At 35.2% G+C, this 14,517-nt stretch overlaps 1 protein-coding gene across 1 annotated transcript in view; it reads right to left on the bottom strand.

Moving 5' to 3' along the window:
* Positions 1 to 14,517, bottom strand: part of SLIT2 (slit guidance ligand 2) — a 102,608-nt gene that overhangs the window by 57,527 nt on the left and 30,564 nt on the right. The window contains exons 7-13 of the mRNA XM_030450002.1: positions 10,853 to 10,924; positions 10,186 to 10,257; positions 9,614 to 9,685; positions 7,602 to 7,745; positions 7,309 to 7,472; positions 6,535 to 6,558; positions 2,897 to 3,047 (exon numbers count right to left, since the gene is read on the bottom strand). Coding sequence (XP_030305862.1) covers positions 2,897 to 3,047; positions 6,535 to 6,558; positions 7,309 to 7,472; positions 7,602 to 7,745; positions 9,614 to 9,685; positions 10,186 to 10,257; positions 10,853 to 10,924 — 699 coding nt within the window. The remainder of the gene's footprint in view (positions 1 to 2,896; positions 3,048 to 6,534; positions 6,559 to 7,308; positions 7,473 to 7,601; positions 7,746 to 9,613; positions 9,686 to 10,185; positions 10,258 to 10,852; positions 10,925 to 14,517) is intronic.

The raw sequence follows: 14,517 nt of genomic DNA, 5'->3' as shown, positions 1-14,517 counted from the left end.
TATTCCTGGGATGCATTAACAGGCTCGTATTTAATCTCAAATATTTCTATGACAGTTTAAACAGATCTTTTGCTGTTTTTCTGGCAGACTGTGAGTACACAACAAAACAGAAACAGCTCAGCACTTGGTGTACCTATAATTTTTTTCAACTTTTACAATTAAGTATCTGGATGAACCGAGTTATTATATTCAGATTTTTTTTTTAAACACTGAAATGATGTTTTTTTTAAAATGTGATATTATTACTCCTGCAATCAACACAGCCAATACTCTTTTCCCTACTTTGGAGCTTTGTGTGTGTGTCCAAGCTAAGTTTCACCTTTGAGCCACAGCCTGCAGAGAATAATCTATCCTTCTTTGTCACTGTCACAGAAGCACCACTGTCATTTGACTGTAACAGGTTTCTTTATCTCAAATTTGGTGGATAAAAGGAAAGAAAGGCCAAGGTCTGCTCTGCTAGTATATGCTGGTAAATGGTGTGAACAGGAAATTACAGGGTGGCTCTAGAACTAGACTGGGAAATCTGAAGAGGAGCAACAAAGGCACAGCATCAAAGATTAGGAGCAACCAGAGGAAACAAGAAAAAAACCTGTAACTTTTGCATTAGTGAGACAAATACTAAAAGAGTGTATTTCTCTAAAGTAACTGGATTTGTAGAGGCAGCAAAAAAAATGCAGAAGTGATTACTTCATCCACTCTAGAATACTTAAAGGCTGTTGAGCTTTTTATTACATCAAAGGACTTAAGAACAATCTGTACAGCCTATCAAGAAGAACATTGAATAGTAGTGACTTTGTTACAGTTTAAGACCATCTTGCCTGATAAAGTGCTGGATAGAAAAGAGCTCTATAATGGCAAAAGATACAAAAGAAGTAATGACTTCTTTTATAGAAAAGAGGTAGACTCCATCCTGAAGTAAAATTTCCCTTTTTAAAAGGTTTTAACAAAAGTGAAAGGAGATAATTAACTTTTGTATCACACAGGAAAATCGTGGATTTCTAATCCACTGATAGATTCAAACAAGACTGAATGTTTTCTGAAATTTAACATGAATTATGTTGAATGTAATTTTTTTGTTGACTGAAATTTGAGAGTTCAGGATACGAAGCAGATGAGGCCTGATAATTTAATTGCTTCTTCTGAACTGAGTATGTCTGAATCATAATTATAGAAGGAAAACACTGGAAAAATTATCTCCCACATGTAAATAAGTGCATATGAAAATCAACAATTAAAATACTAAATTAAGATTCTTATTTCTTCAGATCAGAGAGAATTCAACATTTATCCTGTTAGAACCAAGATAATGTATACTTGTCACTTTAACAACTCCATTTCTCATCTCTTGGTTCAGTAACTGATTTTTTACAACCTTTAACTTACAATCTTCTCCTACACTTTATTGTGCTACCCACTCCAGCAGATTTTATTCTTCAAGTGGCTTTATCTCAAAATATCATAGCATAATAGTATATATATATATTTGATTAGTATTTTCTGTCTTGTTGTGGGCTTTCCTCCACACTTAAATCATCCTTCTTTTTCCCTCCTTTTTGGTTCTTCACCCTCCATATTATATCCCTAGCAAACCCTATCTGAAAAAATATAAAATATCTATTCTTCCACCAAAATCTATCTCCCATTACCATGTATCAATTTATTCTTCTTCAGGACTACTTTATGAACAGTAAATGGTGTGAACAGGTCTAAAACCTGAGCTTTGCTCTTCCTACATATGACACCTTGTCTGTTGAATTTGCCATCACTCTGGGCTCAACTAGGATTACCACTCAGATTTATACTTAGAACATCACAAGTTTCAACTCCTTCTACCAGCTAAGAAACAGCCAAAAATCTCCACCTCTATACAACATTTCTTTCACTTTCAAATTCCTTTTCCTTTCCAGTTATTCCAAATCCATAACCATGGTCTCATTATTTGATACCTTTACTGCTGCACTGATGCTTTGATGCCAGCACCAAACTGATTATCTTTCAATAATAAGATAAAGGGGTGCTCGTGTCACCCCTGTGGGTCCCAACTTGATTATAGAACTCCTGTTCCTGCATCTCTGTCCCCTCTTTACTTCATCTATACATAGTCCCTCTCTCTTACCCCTCAACATTCTGCCTCACTCTTTACACTAAATCTCCTAGCAAAACCAGCTATTTCCTCCTTTGCTCTGCCAATAACATCCACTTTCACCTCCCCCCTTTCTGCTGATCCTTCAAGCACCTCTGCATTCCCTTTCATACTGTGCTTTGTGCAAGGGAAAACCTTGCAAAGCTGTTTAAATTTTATCTTTCAATCCCTCCTTGAAGACACTTCAGTTGTAATGCCTACAAATCATTCCCATATGGCACTTATTAAGCAAGTAATAATCTGTGACTTCTTTTCTGCTCATGTCTGTTCATTACATTATTATCTCATCTTCTTAACTCAACCCTGTCTTGTTTGTCTTCTTTATCTTCCCCTGGTCTCCTGCCTGACACACAGAACGTGTGCTTTGCATAAGAAGAATAAGCTCTGTTTTTTTAAACACCAAGGTATCACTTTTTAAAACAGTCCCCTGGTTACTGGATGTCCTACTTGCTCTTGTAGTTAAAACAAAAAGCAAAATTAACCCCACTACATTTCAAACAAACCCAAGCAGGCAGCTTATTTACTAGAGAACTAGAATCATTCCTTATTTATTTATCATAAGTTTTTAAGAGTATATGATACTGAAATGATGCATGAATAATTTTTTACTAAGATCTAGTTGTTTGAAGTGAACCACACTGGTTACATATAGTTTTGTTTGAAAAATGTAGCTAGCTTTTTGAAACCACATTTTTGAAAAACGTAGTTAGCTTTTCCATATGCAAGTAACACTTCATTATTGGTTAAACTTACAACTCTGCTGTGTACTGAGGGATGTGATCAGGGATTTTGTTGAGCTTCTGATTGGAGCAGTCCACTGTGGTCCCTTCACAGCGACATTTCTCAGGGCAAGCCAAATCTGCAAAGCAGTCTCCACTTAATTTGGATCTGTAATCTTCAGTGCCTGTGGAAGAGTCAAGTCAAAATACAGATACTGAGTCAATAAAGTATAAGATTTGCTTCTTGTGAGAGGTTGAAAAGATGTCTGCAATGCAGATAACGGGTGGGCAACTTGGGAAATGTATGGTAAACTTTGTGATACTGAACAGACACAAGGGCTTCAAGAGAGGGTTAAATATAGGGGCTTAAGATATGCTGGAAAAAGAAACTGTGACCAACTTAACATAACAGGATAACATTAACTTGAGCTTTTCACAGCTGTACTTTCTGCTGATTGTGTTGTCAGCCAATCTAGCCTTGTTTGTAGCTAATCACACAAATGCCACTGATTCTTTTGGAATTTATTTTCTTTTCTTTCTCTGTAACAAGACTAAATAGATCCTGAACACCACCTTTACTCTTTCTCTTGTTACAAATTTGTATTGTTGACTGGACTTCATTAACCTCCGTGAATTATTTTTTTGAGAGTCCCGATACTCCGTATCATCTCAAACATGGAAGATTGAAAGCCCTGTTTTCAGCTTTAATTTAAAAAATGTGTGATCCTGACTTAAGCCTCAGCAGCTTGCCATGCTGTAGAAAGCTGCGTGACGTTCCATGGTGCTTGACAGAACCATGTTTTACTCATACCTCACAACCACATGGTTAGATCAAGCACAACAGAAAATCTCGCTACATTATCAGAACTGCATCCATTAGGCCAAGGATAAGAGCAAGGGAAAAGAGGAAGGAGTAGGCATAAGTTACCAAAGCATTTGAAAATTAATACTTGCTTACATGACATGGCATTCATATTACTGAATGTCCAGTGCCACGGTAACAGTATTACTGTCACAAATTAAATAAAAATAGGGGAAAAAAAATGAAACACATTGACAGTTTCCTCCACCATTTCCCACAGTCAGTTAAAGAAAATGTCCTAAACATATCAGGAAAAAACATCCAGTAAGGAACCAAGGGTGGGTGACAAAGAAAACAAGGAGAAGCTGAAAGGACCTGTGGGTTCTTCTTGGACAAAGGTGAAAAGACTGAGACTAGTAGAAGGTGCATCAGGGCTGGGAGGTACATTGTGATTAAGCTCAGACACTGAACTTTACTTACAGCCAAAATGGTGAACTCCTGCAAAAGTAAAGATAGCCAAGAAGGAAAGAAAGACAGAGTAATCCCAATTAAGACAAAAACATGAACTAAGCTCTCATGTTCTCTACTCAACTTTAGTTTGATTCGAAGATGTTGCTAAGAGATAATGTCTTCAGCAGAGAGAAAGAATAATTAATTTTAAGTGGCATTAAAAAAAACAAAGAAAAGATCAGTGTTAATTGCAGATTTCATATGGGATGATAATGCTTTCCATGAATAAGTCTTCACTATTTTGAATGTATTATTTAGAAGCTGCTCCTTTGAGCATATATACATGTTATGCCACTTAAAACCTTAATAAACTGAAGAAACACAGGAGAAACAGATTCCTCAGAGGAGGAAAAAAACCTCACAGTTGTCACATACTATGTTACCTGTTTGTAAATGTCTAAGAAACACAAATGATAAAACTATATGGAATATTCCTATGAGCTAGAAGATATAAAATATTTTTTCATATTATTGATTTAATTCTTGGAAAACTTTTAGTCTTCCAAATTACTACAATGAAATGCTACTTAAACATCCTAGAGAAATCTTCCAATGACATATTTAAAACGTAGATAAAAAATATTTATGTCTTTGAAGAAATGCTAACTTTTTTTACAGTATTTACTGAAATGTAAAGCAGTGCTTTTATCACTTTTTGATACTCAATAAACAAGGCTACAAATACATTTTTTTCCTCCTGCTTCCAAATTAAACCAGTGTTAGCGATTCAAAGTAAGCAACTAAAATATTCAGGGACAAATTCTTCAACAACTAAAAGAATTTCATGCAGCACCTCCCTGATAAACTAACAGAAAACTGTATTTCAGGAAGCAAGCCTGTAGCAATTTTTGATTAATTTTTTCTTCTTTCATTTTTAAGAATAGCATTTTTTAAAGGGTACGTAAACAAAGCTAAACCCTGTGTGTGGCCATGTTATTAGCAGGCTGTGAAGACACTTGCTGGCAAGGAAACACTTCTAACTCAGAGCAAAAGTTGTGCTGGCAAGGTTGAGTAGAAGTCAGTCTGTGGCAGGAATACAGCTGTTCTACTCATTAAGAAATTGAGTGGTACTACAGGTTTGAGAAATTGAATCCCCCTCTATTTTATGCTGCTTTAAAACTCATTTTCGCGGCTGCCAATGCTGACAAATTGCTGCCTTATTTTGTATTTCATTTTGTCTTTTCTTCATATTCAAAGCAATGCATTAGTATGAGAGCATGAGGAACTTCACATGATTGCTGCAAATTTAAGTGATGCGTCATATAGCATAGAAGAAGAGCTGTTAAACATAGCAGCTTAAAAGACAAAGACTAAGACAAATCAATAAATCAGTACTTCAAACACTGCAGAATGACAATATACCTGTAGTACTTGAAAGAACAAGTGCACTGGTATCATAATCAATTATTGTAGATATTTTTCTAAATATTAAACTACGGTGGAAAACCCTACTTGCAAATCACATACTGTAATTCATTAATAAATTCATTATTCCATCGCTTAGTTTGCCAATAATTTATAATCTGTTAGGAACATAATGCAAGTGAATCATTGCTTTTTTTTCCTAGTAAGAAATCAGTGCACACACCTGACAAGCAAGGTAAAATAAAGAAAGAAACAAGTTTCAAAGAGCTAGGGCCAGCATCAGTAAATATTTTGTGAAAACATCATAGACTTATTGTAGCTCAAAGCAGTGTGTAAACTGCCATTTCATCCCAACTCTAATGTCATGTTTTCTATAATGGAAACCATTTCTGATTCATTATATCCATATGACCACCGAATGCCTTTAACAAAAAATATCAACTTTCTTTTCCAAGCATTCCACTGTGATTTCATAAACACAAGGAGGGGGAGCAAGCAAGAACTGCTGCCAGTGTAGAGTATGAAAGCAAAGCAAGAAAATATTCATTTGGTAAAATGTTTTTTGGGGTTTTTTTTGAGTTGTACTAGCTCTTTGATGGTAGTATGGTATCCTGTGTTTAAAAGTAGCTCAGGAGCTACATTTTAAAAACAGTTAGTGGCAGAAAGGCAAGGTTAAAGATAAGTAAAGGTGTCAACTGAAACATGAACTAGCAGGTGCAACCTTCAAAATCATTTAAGTAGAGGTATCATTTTGGTAGGTGGTGCACAAATTTGTGAGACAGAAAGAAACAGTAAATGGAGCTGCATGCTAAGCTCTTACATTCAGAAAACAGAACTATTAGTCATATACAAAGGAAAACTGTGTCTAGCTACAGGTATTGACTAATGTTAATACACATGCAGCAGTTGCCTAAAAGCTATGACAAATTTTGCTTTCTGGGGGAAAGAGAGGGAGTATCTGCAGTTAGTCAATCTTACTGCAGAGCCAAACCTACCTGGAATGAAATACTGTTCTTTAGCTATATAAGAGAAAAAAAAAAAAAATAGAAGATGCACCTGAATGTCAGCAAGCAAAGAATGAGTTTTATTAGATTAAGTATGGACTACAGTTAACTACAGATCATTAAGTGAAAAAATGTGTATTCACAAGAGCTGATAAACAACAAAGTGTGAATTGTCATAAACGTATCCGGAACATGGATTACTAACAGTTCTCATCTGGTATTTGCACTTGAGACTGAATACACTGTAGAATGTGAAATGCACCTGGAACAGCTGGATACCATATGACAAAAGTTAGGATTTAGAGAAATGTAAGTAGGAAATGGAATAAGATTAGAAAAAGAAAACAATAAATTTCAGTATGATGTAAGCTCCCTGTATAAAATGTACATGTCATGTTTCCACATTTAGCTAGAAAGTTTTAGATCTTTCACATACTCCAGAGCCTCGTGGAAATTTTAAAAAATGATTTATGTTGGTGATACGTGTAGTGAATAGCATTTCATTTTGAAGTATTATATATTGCATTTCTTTTCTTAGATTTAATGCTACCCAGAACATTTCCAATGTTTTAACTATAGCAATGTTCCGTGATCCAATAGTCTGTGACTTCCACGGTTCCCCCCCCCGTCCCGTCAGTCAAAGAACTCAAAAAGATTCTGCTACGTTTAATAATTCCGCAGAGAGTCGGCTGCCTTCGTTAGAACTTCTACAAGCCCTGTGTTTCTCCAGTGAAAGAAAAATAGCAGCTGAAGTGAGAAAATTACCTGAGCAGCGGAATTTCTTGCTTTTGATCTGGCCGATCCTTTTGTTTGCCAGCCGGCGGGGGCTGGTGCAACGGGCACCACTGGTCTCTATGGGGTTTGTATGAAGATAATCCGCCAGCCACTTCAGATGGCAGTCACAGATAAATGGGTTCTGAGCCAAATGCCTTTCATGAAGAAAAAAAATTATCATTTCACACATTATTTCCCTTTAGTCTCAGTGGTTCCTGGTATTTTTAGGACACTGGGAAATATACAGTCCTGGTGAAGGCCACCGTAAATAGGAGCATACATACAGGGTCTGAATCGCACGCAGGGGGGAGAAGGTGCCTTTTGCTATGGTCTGAAGTTTGTTGTCGTACAAAGAAAGGAGATTCAAGTTGTGCAGGTCTTGAAAAGCATCAACTCGCAGGCAATTGATCTTGTTAGCATTCAGTAATCTGTTTAATGGAAGGCAATTATAAAATTGAAAGAACTTGCTCAGTGTCACTGCAGATTCAGTGGTTTTAGTTCTTTTTGTGCATTTGTGACCAGAACAAGACATATAAAAGCAAATATTAATTGACGGTGACATAAGGGATTTCAGTGAATGGAAATATCTTACTCAGCTTCCCTGAAATTATTCCTAAATATTTGCACTTTGGAGTTGAAATGTGTGGGTTTCTTAAGCTACATCACATTTTATTTTGTGCTGGTGGAAGGTGTGCGTGTGTGGTATTTGTCTGTGCAAAGAAAAAAGCTTAAAAATCAAGTATCTGCAAGGAAAACGAGTTTCTTTTGCCAAATAAATAAACAAACAAAAAAGGAACTGAACACTGTGTTCATTAGCTGGAAGAGATGTGCAGTGGCACTTTTAATTATATGTTACTAATCAGCATGCTGCCGCATTAACAGAGTTGTAGTAAAAACTGGTGGCATGGAATATATCCAAATCTGTCTTGGATCCTTTTTCCTTTCTATCTTCAAAGGGAACCTATTCTTCCCTGTACCTCCCAGACTTCTAAAGTTAAAACAAACAGGCCAATTTAAAGCAACTCCTTCACGCTTTTGAAGAGGAGAAAAAAAAAAAAAAGTCATTCAACTGGATGCATTTTTATAACTAATTATTTTGGATTTTTTCCCATATGCAGCCAGAAATGGAATGGAGTAGTGGATCTGAAAACCAATGCTCTGATAAAGTTTCACCACACAAGTTGAAGTTTACTGAAACTGAAACATATTGTCTGTGCTAAGTGCGGCAATCTAGGGTTTTGGGTTTTTAATACAAAACGAACAGCTCAGAGATGATTCTTCCTTTTTTTTTTTCTAAAAAAATATAAATAATTTTGGAAATATCTTTTTAACTAAAATCTCTTCAAAGAAAAACAGGAATGCATAACACATTCTATATATACTACCACTTTCACAGTTTATTACCAAAATAAACCAAAACATAAACCTCTAGGTGGTGCCAGAACTTGCATTTTCTTTGTATTTACTCACTGTTTTGCCATCTTCAATGAGTTGCTAATCATGCACATTTTGCCAGTCACTACACTATGACACCAAGTACTTCTGATCAAGTAGTAAGAAGTTTTACATTATTTAAGAAGAGGATTTAAATCAACAAGCCAGTTATTCTGTGACATTTTATTCCCCAAACACCATGTTGCTCTATGGCTTATTTCATATATTTACACAGCACAACTTGTGCATAGCCTCTTCTGCTAAATATTGACAAGAAGTGTGTCCTGGTTTGGACAGAGAATAAACATATTTCACCATGACATTTGTCTTTATTGCCAGTATTAAAGCTAAATAGAAATGGTTTAAGAAATGACCCATGGAAATTGCCGTAGTGTTAGACAAAATAACAGCTGAAGTTCACAGAGTCAAAGAATTGTACAGAGAAGAGTGTCAGAAAACATTAAAAGACACCAGTGAAACTGCACTACCTATCTTCTCTATGTAAAAAATACAAATATTCCTTCTGTGGTTTCCACACAACTTTATACATTCTGTTTGCTGCTTACAGGGCAAGACAAGATAGTTCCTTATGTGTTTTATCCTTGTAAATTCCACACTAAAGATTTATTCTCTTTTAATCATTTTAGGCTGAGACATTAGGTGAGATATGATCAAGTTTGTGAATGAATGGCAAGCTGGTCTAAAACAGTCTTGACTCCTTTGGCTTTAACATAATTTGTTTTTATTACACTCTGACATTGCATATGGGATTTCCTGCCAGTTCTTCTCCAGGCACATCTCTCTCATCAAGCTTACCCTTCTGAGTTATCCCAAAATAGAATAAATAGTCAAAAATACTCACAGCAATTGCAGAGAAAAGAGTCCTTCAAACAGGCCTTTTGGAAGTTCTGTAATTTTATTGCCATAGAGAACACTGTACCAAGGGATAAGAAAGCAAAAATAGGTGCCATTATGAAGGGTAAAATCTATGTGATTTTGACTTTAAAAATAAATTTCCATTTTCCTGAAGGGAATTCAAGAGGAACAATTTGATGCTTGAAAAATTCTTTCTGTCCTGAGAGGTGGCAGGATCACACATTTCCCATGAAGTGTGTTGCTCAGAGAGAATCAGCACCTCACTTTTTACAGCCTTACCAAATGACCTTGGTAAGTAAATTTGTTATTTCTAAGAGCAACTAACTGGGTAATAAAAGAAATGTTTGATTTTGTTCAACTCTTTGCCAGGAACCCCAAATATTTTTAGTGTCCTGCTGTGATACAATATTCACTTATCACTCTAACATACTGAAGTTGGTTTTACAGCTTTTAGAATTGAAGGAACTTATAAGAAAATTCTGCAGAAAACAAACAAAAAAATTCAAGTAAGAATATGAGAAATTTGCTTCTGGTTTTACATGTGAAACAGGTACGTACAGTGAATTGAGTGAACGTAAGCCCTGGAAAGCATCTGGAGCTGCTTCAGAGATCTGGTTATTACTCAGGTCACTGAAATAAATGAAATTTGATTCAATTAATTGAAGCTATTTTCAAAATAGGAAATGTAAAAATAAGACGTAATTAGAATTAGGCATGGAAGGGAGAGAGAAGTTGAAGTATTTGTGTGAAACACTGCCAAAGAATTTTGCCACTAAAATTGCCAGCACACTGAATCAAAAAGCATGGTTTAAAATAGATCTTTCAAATACTCAGCTAAAAAAAAGACAAAAAGATTTAGTTTTCCTAATTCCTTAAGCACATTTTATAAAGAATGCTCTGTTTGCTATACATCTTCAAATGTCTTTTGAAATAACACTGGCTTATCCCCATTATTTAAATTTTTTTAATTCACTACAGTATCATATTGCTACTATGAAGAACCACATTAAATAATTTCAATACTTGGTAAAACCAATTATTATTAATGCAATGATTCTGCTGTACGGTCAAACTTTCTTACATGCTCACACAATGACTGCAGTTCTCCTATATGACCTTGACTTGTTTTTTATTTTTAGATATAAATACATACATAACTGTATATTTGTTTATATGTAGATATGAAAATAAATAAAATAAAAAATCTAAATTATTTGGTACATACATTCTTCGAAGCTTTTTATATGGTGAGAAAGCTCCAGGAGGTATGACCTTGATTGAATTTTGTTCTAACCGTCTGCAAAAGAACAGCAACAACATAAAAATACAAACCCCATTCCAAATGGCAATCTAAACCCATAACAAACTAGAAAAGATAGACTTTATGAAAGAAGGCATCTTTTGCTTTTTTTTTTGCATAATTTTAATCTTACAAAATAAGGTAATTTAATTCCCATTTTCATTCAAAATAGATAATTTTTTTGGTGTGTAAAATGAAATTTTTCATATAGAATGTAATACCGTAAATTAACCCCCAATTTTGACTTTGTATTTCAAGAGAACTTATTTTCAGAGGACACAGGATTTTTGCAAAATTTAAGCCAGAAATGTCATTACAAATTTTTGAGTTTGTGTTAATTGATTCACAATGCATTAATCACATACAGTGATTTTTATAGTAAGCTTGATTTAGAAATGCCTGAAGACTTCTGATAGTTAATCATTCAAATATGGAGACTACAAGAAAGGAGAGAAGAATGTTCCTGTAGAACAAATAACCTATTTTGCAACCTGCAGTGAGGCTAATGCCATATTTTAAAACATGCACATGAGTTCTTTAGATACAGTATGTAACGTATTTTCTTTAAGATATGTAATAATACATATAGGTAATACCTTGTAATAATACAAGGACTGCACAGCCACACTTTTAACTTCTTTAGACAAGTATTTTTATCTAAAATTGTAGTGTACGTTATTAGCCACATTTGCTTTGTATGTGCAGACACTGTGACTGAAGCATGCCCTACAGCAAAGTGTGAATCTGCTGATGGAAACACTTTTCCAATAATTTTTTGAACTTCCAGACCTCTGTTGATGGGAAGTCTATGCTGATACAGACCTAGTGTCCACTTGGCAATGAGTCAAAACAGATTCAGCAATAAGCACATTTAAAATCCAAGCTACTTCTTCATACACCACAGTATCATGTGGCTATGGCAGTGCAAAAATTTCATAAGGAGTCAAATTATTTCTAGTAAAATGTACGACCAGAAAAGGCAATATCATTAAAATGGTCATACCATGCTTATCTAATAAGCTTTCTGTTTCCCTGTCATGCACAGGTACCAACTCTTACTGTGACCTAAGTACATAAAGACAATGTCAAAACTCTTATTTCAGAGAAGGAAGCAAAATTCTGTAGAATTTACTGGACTGTTTGAAATCACTCAGATGCTGACTCACTAACTTTAAGGTTAAAAAGCCCTTTTAAATCTGGACATAGGTATATTAGCCTTTTCTTTTTTTCCTTTCATGCCTGTCCTGTTACCTCTCTTCTGTTTCGCTTTTGCTCTGTGTGTGCAGCGTAACTAATGGGCTCACATATTCACTGAGTAAGCTTTTCCAAGATACTACTCTTACAATTATTTTTTGCAAAGCACCTCCAGAGATCACAGTATAGCTGAAATAAAGACAGATTTTTACTGCTTTTGGGAGGTTTTCTTCAGATGGAGACATTTATATATTTAACACTCAGAATTTCTGAAGTCTGACCATGCTTTGTCTTCGCACAATTTGTTCTTCAATGGCTTAGAAAGTAGACAAGGAAAAAAGCCTGAAAGGAGTCTTCCTGATGTACAGAAAAATCTTTCATCAGAGTTGTTTAAGACGACGTTCATTGTAAAAATAAAATAATACTTTAACTAAGAAAATGTTGCTGTCGTGCAAGAGTGTTCAGGTATCTTTTGAACAGGGCAGGGAATCCCTCTTTCTGTAAACAAGATTCTCTTTTCAGACATTTTCTTTGCCTTGGCTGAGCCTCTTGAACCCATGAAATACAGTCTGAATCAGATCAGGAGTACAGTCTAGGCTATAAAGGATCAAGGTGACTCTCCTCCAGTAAACCTGAGTAGATACAGAAGGTAAACATGTGGATAATTAAAAATTGTTTAGGGTCAACACCAAGCTAGACCAAGACCAAGAATTTTTCCATTCTTGCACTACATTTTTAGTTTAATTGCCCCAGAAATAAAAGATTATCCATGCTTATCATCCAGCTAGTTTTCAACTCAGCTGGCTAGGTCAAAGAGAGGTAAAACTTTTAGATAATAAATTTCTAAAAATTTCCTTATTTTGGCAAGGGGAAGGAGTTGAGAAACCAATTACTGCAGCCGTGAAGGGAAGGGCAGCCATCCATCCATTCCTGTTACACACTCTGTTTGGCAGCAACCAACTGCCTAACCACCAGGGACAGCCTGAGCAGTCATTTATCAGGTGTGCAGCTCTGAAAAGCAGCCAAAGGATCAGAGGAACACACAGGGAATGCTTTAAGGACTGGAAAAGGAAGAGGGTAGGGAAAAGGATAGGGAAGGCTTAGGCCATTTTACAGAGGAGGACTTGGATTGCTGGAAGGAGACACTATGGAAAAATATCTCTGTGTGCATGACAGAAGATGCAGTGGAAATGCTCCTTTCACAAGCCCCATTCATAAATATCACTTACCAGCCCATGATGTAGAGATTTATAACCTAGTGCTGGAGGGCCTCCAGACTACATTCACCTATTTTTAAATATATAATGCTCTTACCTAGCCAGGATATGGCATACAAGCTAAGAAAGACCCAAGCCAGGATATGGCATACAACCTGAGAAAGGCCAGGTCTAGTGCTCAATTAAAACACAAAGTATTTTCCAGTTTATCTTTTAATTGAAAATATATATTAGCTCTATCAACTGAAGTACTTTTCGGGATACATCTTTTCATTTTTCATGAGAAGATAGAACAGTAGATATAATTTACTACTGTCCAATTTGTCTCTAAATTATGAGGTCTAAAGCCTGGACTACACCACAGTATATTTATGCAAGCTAATTTTCTAACAGTTCTTATAGAAATATCAATTCACTGGTAGATATGTAAAATGAACTCTATATCAACTATACCTAACATTTCCTTTTAGTGAGAAATTTATAGTCTAATAGACAGATTGTGCAGTTCTGGGATAAATTTACAAGCTCCTCTGGATAAAGGATTTGTTATAGTAGGATCATCCAAGTATGTCTTTTGTTAACTCATGCCAAAGTGTAAGCTCTAAAACACATCACATTTTAGAAAATGAGATTAGCATAACAAAAGAAAATATGATTATATAAATAAAGAAGAAAAATCTTTTTATACCTCACTTTGTCTGTAAAGAAAGTAAATCAAATTCACATTTCAAGCTTTGTTATCCTCTGATCTTCTGCTTTATCTTCCTAGAATCAGCTGAATTTCACAGTTTACAAATTTGCATCCACTATTCCAGAGAAAATCTAATTAGATATATTCCAGGGTCAGAATCCACAGATAGACTAGTATCTAAAGGAAATTTGCATGCTACTGATAAAACCCTTAGTAATTAAGAAAATCCTTTATATTAATTTTTCATATTAAATGAAACATTATTAATTCTGGAATAGGATGCTGTGGTTATCTGTTCCTGAAAAAAAACAGCTATTAAGTGCTCACCAGTGACATGGCCAGAAGTACCATTATATTCTAGAACAAAAAGCCAATATTAGTATTTTTCCATGGAGCTTGCATTAACATTTGCACACAACATCTCCTTCCTAACTCATCCCAGACGTTTTTTATAAATGATCATCTGAGTATCATAAACAGTGCCTTGG

This window comes from Calypte anna, chromosome 4A, assembly GCF_003957555.1.
Source record: "Calypte anna isolate BGI_N300 chromosome 4A, bCalAnn1_v1.p, whole genome shotgun sequence".
NCBI classification, from domain to species: Eukaryota; Metazoa; Chordata; class Aves; order Apodiformes; family Trochilidae; genus Calypte; species Calypte anna.
The sequence above is the reverse complement of the archived record's forward strand: the minus strand, read 5'-3'. Positions and strand labels throughout refer to the sequence as shown.